Here is a 23,522-nt window from a genome sequence, read left to right as displayed (position 1 = left end):
CCAGCCACGTTTCATCTTCAATGCCCTTGCTGATGCAAGGAGGTTTTCACTCAAAATCTCACGATACATGGCCCCATTCATTCTTTCCTTTACACGGATCAGTCGTCCTGGTCCCTTTGCAGAAAAACAGCCCCAAAGCATGATGTTTCCACCCCCATGCTTCACAGTAGGTATGGTGTTCTTTGGATGCAACTCAGCATTCTTTGTCCTCCAAACACGACGAGTTGAGTTTTTACCAAAAAGTTCTATTTTGGTTTCATCTGACCATATGACATTCTCCCAATCCTCTTCTGGATCATCCAAATGCACTCTAGCAAACTTCAGACGGGCCTGGACATGTACTGGCTTAAGCAGGGGGACACGTCTGGCACTGCAGGATTTGAGTCCCTGGCGGCGTAGTGTGTTACTGATGGTAGGCTTTGTTACTTTGGTCCCAGCTCTCTGCAGGTCATTCACTAGGTCCCCCCGTGTGGTTCTGGGATTTTTGCTCTTGTGATCATTTTGACCCCACGGGGTGAGATCTTGCGTGGAGCCCCAGATCGAGGGAGATTATCAGTGGTCTTGTATGTCTTCCATTTCCTAATAATTGCTCCCACAGTTGATTTCTTCAAACCAAGCTGCTTAGATTCAGTCTTCCCAGCCTGGTGCAGGTCTACAATTTTGTTTCTGGTGTCCTTTGACAGCTCTTTGGTCTTGGCCATAGTGGAGTTTGGAGTGTGACTGTTTGAGGTTGTGGACAGGTGTCTTTTATACTGATAACAAGTTCAAACAGGTGCCATTAATACAGGTAACGAGTGGAGGACAGAGGAGCCTCTTAAAGAAGAAGTTACAGGTCTGTGAGAGCCAGAAATCTTGCTTGTTTGTAGGTGACCAAATACTTATTTTCCACCATAATTTGCAAATAAATTCCTTAAAAATCCTACAATGTGATTTTCTGGAGAAAAAAAATCTCAATTTGTCTGTCATAGTTGACGTGTACCTATGATGAAAATTACAGGCCTCTCTCATCTTTTTAAGTGGGAGAACCTGCACAATTGGTGGCTGACTAAATACTTTTTTTCCCCACTGTAGGTTGCAAGCAACCTTGTCCATTAAAGCTGACATCGCTGCAATTTCTGAATCCTGGTTCTCCCCAGATCACCCAGAGAACACGCTCGGAATCATAAACAAGAGCCAAAAAAAAAACAGAAACGAGAGCATCGCTCTATCAGACAATCTAGCCTGGACAGTTTTGGAAAGTTGATCAAAACCCACTCCTGGCAAGAAGTACAGAACGCCCCTGATGCAACATCCAAGATTGCTGCCGCCTTCTATAGCACATTGACACCTGTGTGTAACGATGACGTCCCTGTCCTAACTGTGAAAACGCACCCTACTGACAGACCGTGGATGACAGATGATATCAAGAACCTGACCACTCGTCGTCAAAAGGAATATGGGCATGGAACGAATTCTACACTTTCAAGCTTTTTTGTTGTTGTTGTATTTTACTTTTTATTTGTCCCCAATTTCGAACTCATCGCTGCAACTCCCCAACGAGCTCGGAGAGGCGAAGGTGGAGTCATGCGTGCTCCGAAACATGACCCGCCTAACCACGCTCCTTAACACCCGCCAGCTTAACCCGGAAGACAGCTGCACCAATGTGTCGGAGGAAACACTGTTCAACTGGCGACCGGGGTCAGCCTGCAGGCACCCAAGACAGCCACTACCAAGACAGCCTCTCATTGGCAGGAGCTGACGGGAGGTGTGGCTCAAGGAACTCTTCTGGGCCCTCTCATCTTCCTTGCGGTCATAGACAGCACAGCCCAGGATGTCGACAATAGGAGACAATATGTTGACGATCTAAAATCTTGTCCACACCTGAACAAAAGGAAACATCAGCAAACTGCAGCAGGCCCTGAACAACTTCGACACGTGGGTTCATGCAAGCAGAATGTCACTGAACCCTGCCAAGTGCAAGGTCCCATCAGTGATCTTCACAACAAATTCACCTGTCCCATGCCTTCTCCAGATCGAGGGCCAGGATCTCAAAGTGTGTGATTGTGTGAATATTTTATGGGTAATGGTACAGGACGACTTGCAACGGGGCGAGCAGGTTGTTACTTTGGTAAACAACATAAAAAGTTATCCTTCGCCGCCTTAAAAGGTTTGATTTGCCACAGGAAGACCTGATGAGCACACTCCGCCAACCCTGATGTTCTAGCAGTGTCTGAATCCTGGCTTAGGAAGGCCACCAAAAATTCTGAAATTTCCATCCCCAACTATAACATTTTCCATCTAGATAGAACTGCCAAAGGGGGTGGAGTTGCAATCTACTGTAGAGCTCTATCATACTATCCAGGTCTGTGCCCAAACAGTTTGATTTTCTACTTCTAAAAATCCACCTTTCCAGAAATAAGTCTCTCACTGTTGCCGCTTGCTACAGACCCCCCTCAGCCCCCAGCTGTGCCCTGGACACCATATGTGAATTGATTGCCCCCCATTTATCCTCAGAGTTCGTACTACTTGGGGACCTAAATTGGGATATGCTTAACACCCCGGCCATCCTACAATCCAAACTAGATGCCCTCAATCTCACACAAATTATCAACGGACCTACCAGGTACAACCCTAAATCCGTAAACATGGGTACCCTCATAGATATCATCCTGACTAACTTACCCTCTAAATACACCTCCGCTGTCTTCAACCAGGATCTCAGCGATCACTGCCTTATTGCCTGCGTCCGTAACGGGTCCGCGGTCAAACGACCACCCCTCATCACTGTCAAACACTCCCTAAAACACTTTAGCGAGCAGGCCTTCCTAATTGACCTGGCCCAGGTATCCTGGATGGATATAGATCTCATTCCGTCAGTAGAGGATGCCTGGTTGTTCTTTAAAAGTAATTTCCTCTCAATCTTAAATAAACATGCCCCATTCAAAAAATACAGAACTAAGAAAAGATATAGCCCCTGGTTCTCCTCAGACTTGACTGCCCTTGACCAGCACAAAAACATCCTGTGGCGTACTGCATTAGCATCAAATAGCCCCCGCGATATGCAACTTTTCAGGGAAGTTAGGAACCAATATACACAAGCAGTCAGGAAAGCAAAGGCTAACTTTCTCAAACAGAAATGTGCATCCTGTAGCACTAACTCCAAAAAGTTTTGGGACACTGTAAAGTCCATGGAGAATAAGAGCACTTCCTCCCAGCTGCCCACTGCACTGAGGCTAGGAAACACTATCACCACCGATAAATCTACAATAATCGAGAATTTCAACAAGCATTTTGCTACAGCTGGCCATGCTTTCCACCTGGCTACTACTACCCCGGCCACCAACTCTGCACCCTCCGCTGCAACTTGCCCATGCCCCCCCCGCTTCTCCTTCACACAAATTCAGACAGCTGATGTTCTGAAAGAGCTGCAAAATCTGGACCCCTACAAATCAGCTGGGCTAGTCAATCTAGACCCTTTCTTTCTAAAACTAGCCGCCGAAATTGTCGCAACCCCTATTACTAGCCTGTTCAACCTCTCTGTCGTAACGTCTGAGATCCCCAGAGATTGGAAAGCTGCCGCGGTCATCCCCCTCTTCAAAGGGGGTGACACTCTAGATCCAAACTGTTACAGACCTATATCCATCCTGCCCTGCCTTTCGAAAGTATTTGAAAGTCAAGTTAACAAACAGATCACCGACCATTTCGAATCCCACCGTACCTTCTACGCTATGCAATCCGGTTTCCGAGCTGGTCATGGGTGCACTTCAGCCACGCTCAAGGTCCTAAACGATTTTATAACCGCGATCGATAATAGACAGCACTGTGCAGCCGTCTTCATCGACCTGGCCAAGGCTTTCGACTCTGTCAATCACCGCATTCTTATTGGCAGACTAAATAGCCTTGGTTTCTCAAATGACTGCCTCGCCTGGTTCACCAACTACTTCTCAGATAGAGTTCAATGTGTCAAATCGGAGGGCCTGTTGTCTGGACCTATGGCAGTCTCTATGGGGGTGCCACAAGGTTCAATTCTTGGGCCGACTTTTCTCCGTGTATATCAATGATGTCGCTCTTGCTGCTGGTGACTCTCAGATCCACCTCTACGCAGACGACACCATTTTGTATACATCTGGCCCTTCATTGGACACTGTGTTAACAAACCTCCAAACGAGCTTCAATGCCATACAACACTCCTTCAGTAGCCTCCAACTGCTCTTAAACACTAGTAAAACTAAATGCATGCTCTTCAATCGAACGCTGCTGGCACCCGCCCACCCGACTAGAATCACTACTCTCGACGGGTCTGACCTAGAGTATGTGGACAACTACAAATACCTAGGTGTCTGGTTAGACTGTAAACTCTCCTTCCAGACTCACATTAAGAATCTCCAATCGAAAGTTAAATCTAGAATCGGCTTCCTATTTCACAACAAAGCCTCCTTCACTCATGCTGCCAAACATGCCCTCGTAAAACTGACTATCCTACCGATCCTTGACTTCGGCGATGTCATTTACAAAATAGCCTCCAACACTCTACTCAGCAAATTGGATGTAGTCTATCACAGTGCCATCCGTTTTGTCTCCAAAGCCCCATACACTACCCACCACTGTGACCTGTACGCTCTTGTTGGCTGGTCCTCACTACATGTTCGTCGTCAAACCCACTGGCTCCAGGCCATCTATAAATCACTGCTAGGCAAATCCCCGCCTTATCTTAGCTCATTGGTCACCATAGCAGCACCCACCCGTAGTCTGCGCTCCAGCAGGTATATCTCACTGGTCATCCCCAAAGCCAACACCTCCTTTGGCCGCCATTCCTTCCAGTTCTCTGCTGCCAATGACTGGAACGAATTGCAAAAATCTCTGAAGCTGGAGACTCTTATCTCCCTCACTAACTTTAAGCATCAGTTGTCAGAGCACCTTACCGATCACCGCACCTGTACACAGCCCATCTGAAATTAGCCCACCCAACTACCTCATCCCTATATTGTTATTTATTTTGCTCTTTTGCACCCCAGTATCTCTATTTGCACATAATCTCTTGCACATCTAGCATTCCAGTGTTAATACTAATTGTAATTATTTTGCACTATAGCCTATTTATTGCCTTACATCCATAACTTGCTACATTTGCACACACTGTATATATATTTTCTGTTGTATTTTTTGACTTTTACCCCATATGTAACTCTGTGTTGTTGTTTTTAATCGCACTGCTTTGCTTTATCTTGGCCAGGTCGCAGTTGTAAATGAGAACTTGTTCTCAACTGGCTTACCTGGTTAAATAAAGGTTAAATTAAAAGAAATTAAAAAGGAGTGGCTCAAGAAGAAGCACATTAAGGTCCTGGAGTGGCCTAGCCAGTCTCCAGACCTTAATCCCATAGAAAATCTGTGGAGGGAGCTGAAGGTTCGAGTTGCCAAACGTCAGCCTCGAAAAAATAAAAATAAATGAGCATTTACACCGGCTATATACACCCCAACCTGGAGAATGCCGCTCCTGCTTGGCACAGCTCACTGACCCAGGCTCAGTCTGATGACCTGGAGCGTATTCAGAGGAAAGCATGGAAAGCATCCTAGGAGGATACTCCAGTTATACTGGGGCACTTCAGACCCTGTCCCTACCCCAACTTCATGAAAGACGGACACAACTTTGCATTGACTTCGCCGTCAGCCTCCTAAAATCTCAATTCAGAGACTGGCTACCCCCTGACTCGAATCACAGTGACAGGCAAGAACACCACAGCCAAAACAAACTGACTATACAAAAGTGTAGAGCTGAACAGTACATGAGGTCACCAATCCCACATTTCTGCTCATTGATTAATGAGTCACTTTAAGACCGCAGGACATTATTGATTAGCATTCTTTTACTCTTATTTTTTTATTGTGTTGCTTTGATCCATTAATATGTTGCATGCTCATGGATTTCAGTTTGTATTGACTGCTATATGAGTGTAAAAAAATTGAAATAAAACTTTAAACATCTTACCCGGTTGATTAAGATCTAAATACTCCAATGAAATAAATGACCAGATAATGTTTTGCAAGAGAAAGGAGAGGGTTTCAGTGGTCTCTAGGTGTAGTGATGGTCATTCATCAAAAGCTGGGGTATGAATATACTTTAAGTCAACAAGGACGGTGATCAACAGGGTACTATAGTAAATATGGGCCACAATGACTTGGCCTAAACATTCTGACCATTCATTTCAAAAGAGACAGGCACCCGAGAGATGGCAAACATGGAAGACGTAATCTGTTTGATGGGCTGAACATGTTGGCATTGTAACACTCGGCCCTTTGTGTGGGGCAACATTCTGTTACCCGATTTCTACCTTTTGCACAGCTGTGGTTGCCATGGATACCACAAGACATGGGGTAATTAGTGTGCTTATTACACAGGTGTGATAAGAAGCTAATATCATACAAACTCCAGTCAACCCAGCTGCCTGGCTTGATAGGTTAATCAAGTCTAGAAGGATGTTCTTTTAGAGAGGAAAGGTGTGCAGAGGAGAGCAGAGGTGAGCAGATGTGCAATACAGGTAGCAGAGAAAAAGATGTAGGCCTAGCTATTGTTTGACCAGGTCCAGTTAAGTCAGTAGCATCTCCCTGACAAAGCGCTTGCCTTCAGATACTGAGATACTGTGCCGGCTCCAATGACACTTAATCCTGCAACAGCTTGCTCCACCGTCACCCGACCTCCTGACGTTTGTTTCCCCTTATCCTAGAGACGCTGCTGGCACGCAAAAGACCGGCACTGGGGAAACAGTAGCGTTGATAGGGGAGAGAAAGAGAGAGAGATAGATGCAGAGAGTTCCAGGAACAGGGCAGCACTCATCACCAGGTTGAGTGGATTCAGTAGGGGGGTTGACCGACTCGGGTGCTGCTGCTTGGCTAGCACTGCCTCCTCCAGTGTTCTGTTCTTCTTCCCTGTCCCTCTCTCTCTCATTCAGGGCCCAGTGTTTGCTTAGGAGCCAGTAAAAGTGACACCAGCAGCTGTCCAAACATCCCGGTCCGACCCCCTCACCAAAACCCCCACATCCCCCCCCATTTATACGCTACTCCGTCCTCCCACTGTCTACACTGGGGAAACCAGAGGAGATGAGGAGGAGAGTAGGTAGAGAAAAAGGAGGAAGCGGATGAGGAAGAAGGGGGGAAGGAGGAGATGGTGAGGACCCCTGTAATGATTTGTGATTATGTCTAATCACTGTGGAAGGATATGGGGTGTTAGGATGTATTTTAACAAATAGCCTATTTTTTCAGTTTAGCTTACATCAATTGACCACCAACTGCAAAGGTAACCTTAACCGAAATTGGGCTCATTGCAACATCCAACTGACCTTTTTGATAAATTGATCAGTGGTGCTCCACTGAGCTAGTGCAGAACAAAAACCACTGTATTTAACAATATCATAAAACCTAATTTCCCATCTAAATAGGAGCATCCACTGCCATGTAAAAAATAGGTTGTTGTGACTTGGTGAAGCAGAAAACTTGTAATTGTCTGAATGATTACACTTAATGGGCTTCAAACCACTCTCCCGTCACTACTGTCAGGAAGGACCAGGCCAGCAAACTGTGGCTTATAACTTACCCTCTCTCTCGCTATCCCTTATCCTGTACCACCTATACCACATTTCCAACAGGTAGGCCTATATTCCCTGTGGTTTATGCACAATTTAAACAGTGTATTGAGGCCAACTTTTTAGGCTATTGTGTTTGACATGTCAGAGTGGTATGTATGTGTGAAGGAATTTCATCTCTGGGAGGCTGAAACAGCAGCAGGACTCACCAGAGCAGGCATCATGAGGTCAGCCAGGTACACGAAGGCCGCGCCCAGGGCGAAGCCCACCGCCACGGGGACGAATGCAAACGAGCCGTACTTCCCCGAATCCTCCGCCATGTCTATGGCCGGTGCCAGCAACGACCAATAGGACGCCGCCAACATCACCTGAGGGCGAAGCAAAAAGGAAGTCACAGTTAGCGGGAATTATTATCTGCTCTGTGCAGTGAGTCAGGCTTCAACTCTGAGTGGGGAAGTTCAGTTGGCGTCAAAACAACCCAGTGTTCACCAAAACAGAAAGACGGTAGAAAAAGTATTTGGGGGATCTCACTCTTTTGGAACGGGGAAGTTGTGGAATGATAAAGGTGACAGAATCATTTGGACTGAGGGCTTGAATTTAATGCAGTAAAACAAATAATGAAAGGGGGCAGAGGGCAAAAAATAAACAATGCCTCCAAAATTCAAAAAGGCCTGAAGAAAACTTGCTAAAGAGATAAGGCTATCCAAGTCTGCAACTGTGACTCAGTGGACAGTTTCCTTTGAGGGATGAATTTTGAGTGGACAGTAACTGGAGGGGAAGCACAATTCTCCTAGACCTTGTAGCTAGAGATGTCTCAGTTTATCCATGGAAGATTTGATTTCACACATACACACACACAACCCACCCACACACAATAGTCCTCTGGGATACATCACACACAGATACACACACACAATCCCTATAGGCCTTGGCACTTTCCACAGTACACAGAGGGTGGATGATTGAATAATGCATACACACGTCTGGGGTATCGGCCCTCGCTCCTCCTGAGCCATCGGGGAGTGCGAGTGTGTGTGTGTGTGTACACACTGTACTGTTCAGTTCAAAGGGAACATCCACAAAGGCCGCCTGCCCCAGAGCATCCAACACACTACTTCCCAATAGCTTGATCAAACACTCATTCATTCAACCTTCCACTAGGGCACAGCAGAAGAATAATGAAAAGCAAAGCCCAAAGAGAGGCGTGTGTGTTGCTGTTGAGTTTCCGTCTCACCGGTTGCTTTATCCCAGCTCCGCTGGGAATAGAAATAATAGCATTGGGTAGAACCCACAGCAAGAACATGATTGGTCACCAGCCGACTCTCTTCAGGCAATGGATTAAGACCTAATTCTGAGTCATCGATACGACTTGCTTGTTCACAGTGCCTCCGGTACCGGCAGTGGGCTCAAATAATGTCCATATTTAAACACTGTTGGGCAGGCAAGGACATTGCAGTGGTCCTATAAAACACACATCCCATCATGCACTTCTCTGCTTAATGAGATGAGGCGTAAGGCTGGATTAGAGGATCGTGATCATGTAAATACCCCTCAATCTGGAACAATTAGCATTTACATACTAGAACACATATGTCACAGCTGCACTAGTGTCAAACAAGACGATAGTGAGAAAAGGCAATTCAATCCCTTATGTGAGGAGCTCACTAATGCACTGACTGCACATGCAGAGTATGGTGAAGGCTGACAACCAACCATGGCATGATTCATATCATCTGACTTTATGCACCTCACTAGCAGCAACCAAATAACTGTTCACACTCCATTCCATGTACATTGCCCTTCGTATGCATTTGGACAGTGAAGCTAACATTTTACATTTGGCTCTTTACTCCAGAATTTTGGATTTGAGGATCAAATGTGTCATATGAAGCAACAGTACAGAATGTAACCTTATATTTTAGGGTATTTTCATCAATTTCTTTTTTACCGTTTAGAAATTAACTTTAAATATCTAGTCCCCCCATTTGATGATGTCAAGTATTTGGACAAAATTCAAGCAGTCAAAAGTTTAGTATTTGATTCAATATTTGCTAACACACAATGACTACATCAAGCGTGTGACTACACACTCGTTGGATGCATTTGCAGCTTGTTTTGGTTGTGTTTCAGATTATGTTTTCCACGATAGTAACTGAATGGTGAATGATGACTGGAGTAATTTTCTTGGTCATTAATCCTGGTAATGCCATGATTTGCACACACTGTATACATATTTTCTATTGTATTTTTTGACTTTATGTTTTGTTTACCCCATATGTAACTCTGTGTTGTTATTTTTAATCGCAATGCTTTGCTTTATCTTGGCCAGGTCGCAGTTGTAAATGAGAACTTGTTCTCAACTGGCTTACCTGGTTAAATAAAGGTGAAATAAATTTAAAAAGTTCAACATCTAATTTAACTGATTAATGCATAATATATGATAAAAAAAGCAACTTACACTGCCATAAATGCAAGGACAGAAAAGTAATGTTTTATATCACACGAATATAGACAAATCCGTTAAGACACCAACCATGAGAAAGGGTTAAACATAGGTTTAAAATCAACTTGTGAATTTGATTGAATATAGCTATGTTCCCAACATACATCTTAATGTAATGACATGACTTATCAACAGCTGTAACAAGTTGTCCAGTGTAGGCAATCCTCACTGGTACACTAGTTTATAGAAAGACCCGTAAGAGCCTAAATTACTACACCGTAAACCTGTTTAAAATGCCACAAAAATGCACTTTTAGTGTGCTGGTAACTTAACTGAAACCAGCGTTAAGTGTGTGTAGACACCGCCCCAAAAAATTAAAAGCGATTTTTATTCATCATAGAGAAAAATTTAATTAAAAAGCTATTATTGGATTGGGACCAAACAACAAAGTTAATTACAGAGAATCTCAAACATCTATCTGGTCATAATGGGAAGAAAATATTCACAATTTACTGACTCATATTTTCAATAATGGGCTGAAAATAACCCAATGAGCATCAAATAAATAAGATGGCCTTGGTTACATGGCCACAGAGATGACAATAGTGCCTGCACAAAGAGACATTTCTGCCGTTTCAATTAACCCACTGTGGTATCAATTTACAACATTACTTCGGCCTCACCTGAACTCAGCTGTCAATGAACTACCTATTTGCGCCATCCAGAGAGCACCAATCCCAACCTGAACCTCAACTAAAGGTGTGAGATTGGTTGGTCACACCTTATTTGAATGACAGTCTTACAGTCTTCAATACTGTATCAAAACTGCATGGTCTTGGGTGAACTCAACTAGATTAACACTTGTAGACTGACACATCCAGCGCCAACGCTCTTTAACCACCCTAAAGACTTACTGTAATCAGACCTCCTCTCCCTCTCTTTCATATAGAGGTAGTCTAATAACCTCATTTATGACCTACAGCCCAAACCATTAACACATTCCACACCCGTTAACAAGATTAATTAAGACTTGAACTGGCTGGGGCTCTGAGCTATTTGCTGGGTTTGTCGAACATCTGCATAATCATCCAATTATTATGCTATTTTTTCAAAATGGAGGCACCAGGTTTAAAGTTAACTTCTAGGAGACGAAAAGCCTTGATTGTTATTGATGCCAGCCATTATTCCATCAACGGCTGGATGCGACGGGCAAGCTTCAACAGGCAGCTCCGTCAGCCAGTCTGTCTGGGGGATTGATTAGTTCTTCACTGCATGGAGTTTTTTTTTTGTGTTATCCTGACTTCCTTCCTGCTGCATCAATTATTTAGATATCTAGTCTCTCATTACAGAAAGTTTTGGGGACTGAAAAGTGAACACTGAGGCTCTTCGTTGTCGACTATCATTATCAGCAACAGGGGCCCCACTGGCAATTGCAGAGTCACCTGTAATTAAGACTTACCCAGGCATTTTTCCTCACCCTGGGTGGAGGAACGACGGCACATCTCCTCAGTATATCTAGGGTCAATTATATAACTCAAATAAGGTTTTTGAACGCACTCTTCCTCATTGACTTTCATCAAAGGGGCTCCACTAACGATGATGACAAAGTCACCTGGTTGAACACTTGAGCAGAGATATTTTCGCAATTATTATTTCGACGTGATATTCTTCCTCACCCTGGCTGGAGGAGAAACGTCTCCACAGCAAATCTGGGGTAAATTATATTGCTCAGTCAGTCATACCACACAGCAACGAGGCCTCCTTGACATGGAGGTCTTGGCAAGAAATAGATGATTGGGTTGGAGTCACCTGTTGCTCGAGGAGAGGAAGTAGTCGGAGGCGTGTCGCGGCATAATCAGTCCCCTATTGGTAATATGGCTCTGGTCTCCCTTGGTCGGACATCTCGGAGGGAAATTGGCAATTCCACCTGAGCGTTTAGCTGCTAATTACAGTGTCTGAGACTTGGTCTGGAGACTAGGGAGATGGAGTAGGCTGTATTAATTTCCCCCAAGAGATCACGCGGCCTTACGGCTTACACAAAAAAAGCCATCGGCGAAATTGAGCTGTGACTGAGTGGAGTCCTTGAGATTTTGAAGCATGGACGACCTTCCTGTACGATCCGGAGCCGAGCGCCATTTCTCTCTCAGCCAAACGTCTCAACAAGCCTCAGGTATCAAGGTGAGAATAATGGATGCTAGTTTCAGAGGTTTGATACACTGAAACACAGGGTTGTGATGTAGCTATGAAAATAGCTGGTGAAAATGCGTATGATCAAACCTATCACTGGATATTATTCTCTTAAAACAAATACTTATGTTGTATGGCTTAGCTGCACATAGCTTGGTTGACACGTTGATCGCACTTCAGAGGAAATACGTTTTTGATCCCCTGCTGATTTTGTACGTTTGCCCACTGATAAAATAAATGATCAGTCTATAATTTTAATGGTAGGTTTATTTGAACAGTGAGAGATAGAATAACAACAACAAAAATCAGAAAAACGCATGTCAAAAATGTTATAAATTGATTTGCATTTTAATGAGGGAAATAAGTATTTGACCACTCTGCAAAACATGACTTAGTACTTGGTGGCAAAACCCTTGTTGGCAATCACAGAGGTCAGACTTTTCTTGTAGTTGGCCACCAGGTTTGCACACATCTCAGGAGGGATTTTGTCCCACTCCTCTTTGCAGATCTTCTCCAAGTCATTAAGGTTTCGAGGCTGAAGTTTGGCAACTCGAACCTTCAGCTCCCTCCACAGATTTTCTATGGGATTAAGGTCTGGAGACTGGCTAGGCCACTCCAGGACCTTAATGTGATTCTTCTTGAGCCACTCCTTTGTTGCCTTGGCCGTGTTTTTTGGGTCATTGTCATGCTGGAATACCCATCCACGACCCATTTTCAATGCCCTGGCTGAGGGAAGGAGGTTCTCACCCAAGATTTGACGGTACATGGCCCCATCCATCGTCCCTTTGATGCGGTGAAGTTGTCCTGTCCCCTTAGCAGAAAAACACCCCCAAAGCATAATGTTTCCACCTCCATGTTTGACGGTGGGGATGGTGTTCTTGGGGTCATAGGCAGCATTCCTCCTCCTCCAAACACGGTGAGTTGAGTTGATGCCAAAGAGCTCCATTTGTCTCATCTGACCACAACCCTTTCACCCAGTTCTCCTCTGAATCATTCAGATGTTCATTGGCAAACTTCAGACGGCCCTGTATATGTGCTTTCTTGAGCAGGGGGACCTTGCGGGCACTGCAGGATTTCAGTCCTTCACGGCGTAATGTGGTACCAATTGTTTTCAATGGTGACTATGGTCCCAGCTGCCTTGAGATCATTGACAAGATCCTCCTGTGTAGTTCTGGGCTGATTCCTCACCGTTCTCATGATCATTGCAACTCCACGAGGTGAGATCTTGCATGGAGCCCCAGGCCGAGGGAGATCGACAGTTCTTTTGTGTTTCTTCCATTTGCAAATAAATCGCACCAACTGTTGTCACCTTCTCACCAAGCTGCTTGGCGATGGTCTTGTAGCCCATTCCAGCCTTGTGTAGGTCTACAATCTTGTCCCGGACATCCTTGGAGAGCTCGTTGGTCTTGGCCATGGTGGAGAGTTTGGAATCTGATTGATTGATTGCTTCTGTGGACAGGTGTCTTTTATACAGGTAACAAGCTGAGATTAGGAGCACTCCCTTCAAGAGTGTGCTCCTAATCTCAGCTCGTTACCTGTATAAAAGACACCTGGGAGCCAGAAATCTTTCTGATTGAGAGGGGGTCAAATACTTATTTCCCTCATTAAAATGCAAATCAATTTACAGTGGGGAAAAAAAGTATTTAGTCAGCCACCAATTGTGCAAGTTCTCCCACTTAAAAAGATGAGAGAGGCCTGTAATTTTCATCATATGTACACGTCAACTATGACAGACAAATTGAGGGAAAAAAATCCAGAAAATCACATTGTAGGATTCTTTATGAATTTATTTGCAAATTATGGTGGAAAATAAGTATTTGGTCACCTACAAACAAGCAAGATTTCTGGCTCTCACAGACCTGTAACGTCTTCTTTAAGAGGCTCCTCTGTCCTCCACTCGTTACCTGTATTAATGGCACCTGTTTGAACTTGTTATCAGTATAAAAGACACCTGTCCACAACCTCAAACAGTCACACTCCAAACTCCACTATGGCCAATACCAAAGAGCTGTCAAAGGACACCAGAAACAAAATTGTAGACCTGCACCAGGCTGGGAAGACTGAATCTGCAATAGGTAAGCAGCTTGGTTTGAAGAAATCAACTGTGGGAGCAATTATTAGGAAATGGAAGACATACAAGACCACTGATAATCTCCCTCGATCTGGGGCTCCACGCAAGATCTCACCCCGTGGGGTCAAAATGATCACAAGAACGGTGAGCAAAAATCCCAGAATCACACGGGGGGACCTAGTGAATGACCTACAGAGAGCTGGGACCAAAGTAACAAAGCCTACCATCAGTAACACACTACGCCGCCAGGGACTCAAATCCTGCAGTGCCAGACGTGTCCCCCTGCTTAAGCCAGTACATGTCCAGGCCCGTCTGAAGTTTGCTAGAGTGCATTTGGATGATCCAGAAGAGGATTGGGAGAATGTCATATGGTCATATGAAACCAAAATATAACTTTTTGGTAAAAACTCAACTCGTCGTGTTTGGAGGACAAAGAATGCTGAGTTGCATCCAAAGAACACCATACCTACTGTGAAGCATGGGGGTGGAAACATCATGCTTTGGGGCTGTTTTTCTGCAAAGGGACCAGGACGACTGATCCGTGTAAAGGAAAGGATGAATGGGGCCATGTATCGTGAGATTTTGAGTGAAAACCTCCTTCCATCAGCAAGGCCATTGAAGATGAAACGTGGCTGGGTCTTTCAGCATGACAATGATCCCAAACACACCGCCCGGGCAACGAAGGAGTGGCTTCGTAAGAAGCATTTCAAGGTCCTGGAGTGGCCTAGCCAGTCTCCAGATCTCAACCCCATAGAAAATCTTTGGAGGGAGTTGAAAATCCATGTTGCCTAGCGACAGCCCCAAAACATCACTGCTCTAGAGGAGATCTGCATGGAGGAATGGGCCAAAATACCAGCAACAGTGTGTGAAAACCTTGTGAAGACTTACAGAAAACGTTTGACCTGTGTCATTGCCAACAAAGGGTATATAACAAAGTATTGAGAAACTTTTGTTATTGACCAAATACTTATTTGTCCACCATAATTTGCAAATAAATTCATTAAAAATCCTACAAATGTGATTTTCTGGAAAAAATATTCTCATTTTGTTTTTTTACAGGCCTCTCTCAAAATTACAGGCCTCTCTCATCTTTTTAAGTGGGAGAACTTGCACAATTGGTGGCTGACTAAATACTTTTTTCCCCCACTGTATAACATTTTTGACATGCGTGTTTCTGGATTTTTTGTTGTTGTTGTTATTCTGTCTCTCACTGTTCAAATAAACCTACCATTAAAATTATAGACTGATCATTTCTTTGTCAGTGGGCAAATGTACAAAACCAGCAGGGGATCAAATACTTTTTTCCCCTGACTGTACGTCTTTACCATCTACCTCATTCAACATCAATTGAAGAAAGGACATTGAAAACAGAGAAGCTTGCCTGCTGAGCAGTCTCTCTTCATCAGGGGTTATTTGAAAATCATGTCATCCCTTGGAGCAGAACATGGTCAATAGAATATATAATGTGAGAGCTATACGTATGTGACGACATTCAGGCTTTTATCAGAGGTTTATACACGTTACACAAAAGGAACAAAGACAAGAAGAGCTTTGGTAAAGACATTTGCTATACAATCAATCAATGTTGCATGCAGCTTTGTGGGAATGTACTGTATTATATGTCAGAGCACTTCACATCTCAGGATATTGCACAATTAGGACTAGCAGTCAGGATTGATCTGGCTTCAGCGTGTGGAGAAAAAAAAAAAAATCAAAAGCAGACTCATTTTATTGATACCGAGGCTTTCCACTCTGTTCCACATCAACTATAAAAATAACAAACTGTGCATAATCCAGAGTTCAAACAGGCTATGCAATCTTGATAGCGTTTATGGACTGTTGTTTACCGAGGCGCGAGGCAGAAGAACCAATGACCTATATCATATTGTCTCTGAATAGGTCAAAGAATCCATTTACATGCATTTTTTTGTAGGAGAAAACCGAAAGGACTGTTTAAGTTGCAAGGACCTGGTATACAAAAATTCATGAATAATTATAATAAAAATTCCATACGTTCGTCGACATACGTTCTTCGACATAGGCCGACATTGAGCATTATTGAAGCAATCGATGTTGGTCAACAACCTTCAACAAAAATGTAGAGAAGTTTGCTGAACCTATGAAACCAATGGGTAATTAAGAAAAGTTACAGTAGTCTTCCTGAAAAGGTCCTAACTTTGTGAACGGTCATAGATGTCTGCCTATCTGGTCCAGTAGTCTGAGCATGTTCAAGCCTAATACGAGTCTGCCAGCATAACTTGGAGTATCCAGGACCATAATTTAAGTGGGTGTGAGGTAGGTCAACACGATTAATCGAATTCAGATAGAAATTGTGATATTGACATGTGCAATATCCATATCGCGATTTTCTCCTTTCTTTGACACTTCATTAACACAACAGAAACTAGACTACAGTACCTCCTCCAATGAGATGCGCTACATTCATTCACTCTCTACATGCACAGAGGATGCTGACCAATCACATTCTGACCAATCACAACCATCCCCGCTTAGAGAGTGCAGTTAGATGCTGGTGAGGATAGAAAGGTCTTTACCTCAGTAAACCTCGGAAACATGAGTGCTGCGAGTGCTAATGAGATCAATTTGGTGCCAAAGCAGGGCGCATCTTCAGTGGTATGGCAGTATTTCGGGCTACAGGTAAACCGATGTCAACCAAATGCAAGCGCCTCAGAGCTGTGGCGACAAATGTATTCAATCATTTGAAGAAGAACCATCCCACACTTCATAAAGATTGCATGGGGGGGGGGGGGGGGGGGGCGCCCGACAGCAGCAAAGGCCCTCAGCCACAGCCAGCCACCTATGTTAAAACAGGCATGCCATTGCGATGAGTTTTCAAAAATAAATGTTGCAGTCACATAGAAATCAAAGAGGCTATCACCTATCATCACATAGCCAAAGACATGGTTCCTATTTACACAGTCAGCAAAGACGGCTTCAAAAAGATGATAAACAAGCTGGACAGGAGATACAAGATTCCATCTCGCGCATATTTCTCAGAAGTCGCCATCCCAACACTGTATAACAAAATGAAGGGAGAAGTTGAAACAGAGCGCACACAACAGACCTTTGGTAGAACAGCCCTACAGTACAGTAGTTTCACAGCACACTCTATTGATGAGGAGTTTCAACTGAAAGGTCGGTGCTTCCAAACATCATAGGCTACTTCCCAGGAGATCACTCGGGAGAAAACATCGCTCTGGGGTTGAGGGAAGCTTTAGCCGCCTGGGGACTGAAAGAGGAGCAGCAAGTCTGCATAACGATAACAGTGAAAACGTGGTAAAGGACATCACATTGAATGACTGGACCAGACTCCAAAGGTTTTGGACACAGGCTGCACCTGCATCGGTAGGCTACGTGTTACATGTTAGACTCAGAATTTCAATTATAATAATGATTAAGCCTACACATAATAACACAATCATAAGCTTCTTATTCCATCCTGAAAAAAATATTCACTTTAGGTTATTTAAGAACTCATAAATGGTAAAATAGGAAATAGGAACTCAATGTCAATCATGAATGAATTAATAAGTGCTGCGCTTACAGCACACTATTTTGATGATCATGTTAAACATTTCTGTTTGTTATGTAGGTTTAATAATCCTATCTATATATATAACAATGTTAGAAAATATTTGTTTCATTTGGTTTTGTATTCAGTTAGCACAGTATGTATTAATTCATATTAACTCATTTTAGAAGTGATGCGCTCTACCCTGACACTTGCTTTAACCATGTCTGATGGAATTACCAAGTTTTCACCTAAGTGTATGAAAATCGCAATTGCAATATCTGGCCAAAAAATTCACAATTACATATTTGGTCAAAATCTTGCAGCACAGTGTGAGGTGTGAGACGCAACAATGGAACCCTGCAATTAATTGACCATGTTTCTACCTTTGTTGGCTTGTTAGTACACTATAATTGCAAAGGCACATTCACAGTAGACCTAAATCAAACCAGGGTCGTGTGCAGTCACTGTAGTGAAGGTACTTCTCATAGGTTGAGCTTTAAATCACCTTCATTACTTTTCATCCCAACTTTCCTATAAAACATAATGTTTCTTTTTTGTTTTTTGGGGGGGTAGAACATCATGTTTGTTTATCTCTACAATCAACACAAAGCTGAGAACATCGCTGTATAAAGCACAATGCCTTGTAGATGGATAAAGGTCCAAGGACAATATGCAACCAACAGTCAGAATAACAATGTAGCCGATGTGACATGAGATTTGCCCTCCTGTAGCTCAGTTGGTAGAGCATGGCGCTTGCAACGCAAGGGTTGTGGGTTCGCTTCCCACGGGGGGCCAGTATGAAAAATGTATGCACTCACTAATTGTAAGTCGGTCTGGATAAGAGCGTCTGCTAAATGACTAAAATAAAAAAACTCAAGTCTGAGTGATGGGCCTCAAATTCGGTAGAGAAAAACATCATTTCAGAAAGTCCGTCTAGGCTTACATTCTCAGCATTAAGTTGATAAATACCAACGTAATACCGATGGCCTGTTATTACGAACTATGGAATGTAGAAATAAACACATGACACATTGAAGAGTAGCTAGCTCTGTTTATTTTCGCCTACTGCAACTCTAGACAAACTTACGTTTCCAGCACAACATTCCATCACTCTATGATGTTTGAAAAATGTGGCAGGTTATGCAAAGTAAGCACAGAGACCTATAACTCATGGAAGTTGGAACCGATAAGGAACGAGACATGATTGATCTTTATCAGCAAAAAAATATATATATTGCTGTTTTATTCCCTATGATTTTTTACAAATATATTTTGATTAATTTCAATGCATTGAAGATCCTGTTGTTGTCAGAATGTAATTATTCTTTGCATGTGCTGGAATAACCACATTCCTCAATACTATTTATGTTCCTTGACTGCATTCTTTCTCCCACACTAGGCTATGTATGCACCCCGTCATATCCACTCAAGTAAAATGCAAACGCATTGTAAGAATGTCCGTCATACAAAAATCCAATCATGTGAAGTCACTGCGAAATTCCTTAATATCAAATTCCAATTTGCACCCAGTGAAGGATTACAATATCGCCTACAGTATCACGTCAGGTCAACAATTATTCAATTTCAACCTTGTGGGAAGAAAGACAATTAACATTAACCTCAGTTCTTTCTTCACTGTAGTTCACTCTTTCCTACAGATGTCCTCTCTTAATTTGACCAGTTTCTCACAGCAGGAAAATAATCCTGCAGCAACAGGACATGTGAATTATTATGTGGATTACAATTAATGGCCATTTTTGTAGGGGTTGACACAATTTACGTTAGGGAAAATCAAGTCTGAAATGTTATAGTGGAAATTATCAACTTTAGAAGCCTTTTTAAACCTCGAATACACTACAAGTTTGAATTTCCTGCAGTACCAAATTCTCTGCAACAAAAGAGTGATCAAATTAAGAGAATACACATATCTCCTCTTTCCTATCTCATTCTGTTATTTTACATGTTTCTATAGAGGAGTTTGTGTTTGCATTCCACAGACAGCTCCCTCCTGGGTCTAATGCCTCATAAGCCACATTTCTCCTGAGCGAAGGGAATGCCATGCATGACCCCTGAATAAATAAGCAACTTGGCACACTCTTTACCTAAAACTAATCTACCTCTCTCTCTCTCTCTCTCTCCCTCCACATGTGGTGTTTGTGGACATATAAATTACATTTAGAAAATGCTAACTGACTCAGTGCCAAATTAGGTGAACGTCAGAAAGATGAAAATTGAATGTTGATGCACATCCATAGCTGGCACAGGAGCTGGGAAAAAAGAGAACAATGTCGATAAAATAATAAAGGTACTGTTTTCAGCTCCCCTACACTTCAATCTCATGTTTCTTATCTGCAGCCTCCCTCTTTTCTCTGTTCATAGCCAAAGACACTGTAGCCAGAGACATTGTCACAGTAGTGGTCACCTCTCTGGTATAGCCTAGTATCTATCTGTGACACCTACTTCTGACAATCCTTTCTACCATCTTTGATCTCACTTTCCTCCATCCTGATTCCCTCATCTACCTGAGGGACAGCTCACCTTTCCTCCATCCTGATTCCCTCATCTCCCTGAGGGACAGCTCACCTTTCCTCCATCCTGATTCCCTCATCTACCTGAGGGACAGCTCTCCATTGTGCTATAGAGCTCAGGAGGTCTTTGTCTCAGATCAATAGTCTCTTTAAATTTCCTCTCCCCTTAAGCAGTCACGACGGCGCACGACTGACTGCACACACCAGCATCTCTTAAATGAGCATGGGTAGGATAAGGATCTCCCTCTCCTCCCACCCCCCCCCCCACCCCCCCCCCACCCCACACACACACACACACACTTCTAAACATGCAAAGAGCAAATCCAGCCTTGCTTTGCTACCGGAACCTCTAAAATAATGAGGAAATGCAACCACTCCAAAGACGTCGACATAGACACACTTAAACACAGTGGTGTTCTACTGTAAACTTTCTACAGGTGCTTGACTGAATACAGCCCTTTGTTTTGTGTCTAGTCTGCTGTTAATTTGTTAGGACTGAAGAGACCAGTGGGACTAGCAACAATAGAACTGCACTGCACTTACTTTAACCTGCTCTCCTCCCATAGGGACCCACCCCATAGTAAAACAAAGCACATGATTTTGTTTGCCAAGACTAACTAAATGTCTATGCCACGGTCCAAGATGCCAGACTTTACAGCCAAATGTAAAAGCTGGGAAGAGCAGCAGTAAAGACTGAGAAAGCAGAGAGAGGAATGGTATTGAACCCCTCAGTGAAAAACTATTCCTAGCGCATTTCAGGGACTGCGTGAGCTAAATGTGAGCATCGGAATACAAAGTGAGTGAGGCAGTGGAGGAGCAGATGCCTAGAACAGACCTTAATGAACAGAGCCCCACTGCCTGCGAGAAGGTCACCATGAGGAGGAGTGACGAATGAGAGAGACAGGTAGAAGCAGCTCTCGGCTTTGCCTCTGCATAGGGCAAGACTGGAGGACTGTATTGGCATTTTGCCTTGTAATGTTATCACTACATTACCTTCCAGTCCAGACACTCCTCAGTCACCACAAGCCGACTGTTACATTCCACTCTGATAGTACTGAGGAGCCAAAAATAGTCCTAAAGTTAACCGGCACAAGAAAAAGTAGCAGGTACACAAACATACTCAATGTCTACAGCTTCTTTTCAAGTATTTTTCTACACTCTGTGTAGGCTAATAGTTTAATTCATGTTTATAGTGATCAATCTTTGGGTCTGCTCCTTACTTCCTCCCTCAGAAACATCTCAAATCTAGACGATAGTTGGGCCCAGAAATAAAGCGAAGCCAGTTCAGACAGGAAACCTGAGTGTTTGATAGCATCAGTTCTGCGCACCCATCCTCTGATGGCTACAGTATGCACTGTGGTTTCTTACTACCTATGCAGTTGCTGTAACATGCGTCGCTTACATTGCATTGTCTCTTTTTTGCTAACCCACCACCACTATGTCACGCTCACTGCCTGAAGTTTTTTATGGTAATGATTTAGCTTTGATATGGCAGTTAGCTACCCTGAAGCTGCAGAGCCTAACGCCAAGACCTAATATATTGTCATATACCTTGTAAAAAATTGTTAAACGAATGTGGTGTTTTCTGTCTGAACTCCTCACAGTGAAAATATTTTATGCAAGCATCAGAATGATGTAAAAGCATCAACTGCTAAATGAATTTCACTCAGAATTTGAAAGGCTTAAAACAAAGATGAAAATCCAAAACATAATAATACATTATACCCAATTTTATGAATTATTCAATGAACTCATACTTTAGGATTAGGTCAATAATTTTTCTGGATTGCTACTGTGAACTTCTGGGCAGTTCAAAAATAACTAAATCTCTCTGAAATTTAGCAACCATAGCGGTCACTTGGCTCTCTTGATTTAATTTTAATCAATCAGTATATTAATGTTTCTTAGAAAATAAAAGACTTTGGGGATAGAGATACTTTACTTGGCTCATCAGACTCTAGCGACTCCTTGTGGCGGGCTGGGCGCCTGCAGGCTGACCTCAGTCGTCAGTTGAGCGGTGTTCCCTCCGACACATTGGTGCGGCTGGCTTCCAGGTTAAGCGGGTGGGTGTTAAGAAGCGCGGTTTGGCGGGTCATGTTTCGGAGGATGCATGACTCGACCTTCGCCTCCTGAGCCCATTGGGGAGTTGCGATGAGACAAGATTAAAATTGGGGAGAAAAAGGGGGTAAATACAAAAACAACAACAAAAAATCCTGAATCAAATTCCTAACTGTCAGGGAGGCGATACGTCTGCCAAACTATCCCAGAAAGTTACACTTCTTCTTATAAGGCAGTAGGCAATACCTTGAAAAAGTCTCACCCTTCCTTTGGCTTTGAGGATCTTTAAGAATTGTTTGGGAAACAGAGAACTGAGTCCGCCACAACAACTCAAAAGGCTGTCACATCTGACATCTGCTTGTATTCACGTGTTGACAGATAGCAGAGGAACACTGGGTTGGGAAAAGATGGGTGGACAGGTGTGTGTGTGGTGAAGTTCAAAAGCATATTTTCTTACCCCAGCAGCAAAGCCCAGACTTCCATCCAATATCCGCTTCTGAAGAGGGGGGCAGAGAGAAAGGAGGAGTAAAGTCAAACCAAGGGCATCAACAACCATGGTAACGGAATTACGCTGAGACTCAGATTTTTCCCTTTAAAATGTATACCAAACAAAAACCATGTTATTTCGAAGTTTAACAAACCATAGAACTCTATGCACAAGGACTACTTTTAAGAATTTTAACTACACATTTTACTAAAACACATTTACAGGAAGAACTGTGCAGATACAAAGTTTGGTAACAGAATAAAACTGAGGGAGATTTTATTGTAATTCTCTTCCCAAACTTTGCATCTGCAGTCTTTCCAGTAAATGTTTTATAATTTTATGACTGTACATTTTTCAAAGTAGTCATTGTGTATAGAGTTGTATGGTTTGTTAAACTTTGAAATCAAAGTTTTTTGTTTGGCATACATTTTAAACTGAAAAATCTGAGTGTCAGTGTAATTCCATTACCATGGAATTGTTCTTCACAAGGACAAAGAAGAAAGTAAAGCACATCTTCAAAGATATTGTTGAACATTCAATCAATTTCTATGGAACTAAAACTGCTGAAGCCATTCAAATATACTTTAATTGATTTAGTGAAACTAAGGGACATATTGAAGTGTACACCAGGGATATAACAAACTGTATTTGTGTACA

The 23,522-nt window shown here is 43.1% G+C and overlaps 1 protein-coding gene across 1 annotated transcript in view; it reads right to left on the bottom strand.

Annotated features, from left to right (window-relative positions):
• Nucleotides 1-22,943, bottom strand: part of slc39a11 (solute carrier family 39, member 11) — a 160,097-nt gene extending 137,154 nt beyond the window's left edge. Inside the window, exons 1-2 of the mRNA XM_084171580.1 lie at nucleotides 22,836-22,943; nucleotides 7,766-7,924 (exon numbers count right to left, since the gene is read on the bottom strand). Of these exons, the coding sequence (XP_084027706.1) occupies nucleotides 7,766-7,924; nucleotides 22,836-22,934 (258 nt within the window). The 5' untranslated portion in view covers nucleotides 22,935-22,943. The remainder of the gene's footprint in view (nucleotides 1-7,765; nucleotides 7,925-22,835) is intronic.
• Between the last annotated feature and the right edge of the window lie 579 nt (nucleotides 22,944-23,522).

The sequence above is a fragment of the Coregonus lavaretus genome, assembly GCF_964263955.1.
Source record: "Coregonus lavaretus genome assembly, chromosome: 1".
Taxonomy (NCBI): Eukaryota; Metazoa; Chordata; class Actinopteri; order Salmoniformes; family Salmonidae; genus Coregonus; species Coregonus lavaretus.
Note: the sequence above shows the minus strand (reverse complement) of the source record. Positions and strands in the feature narration are given on the sequence as shown.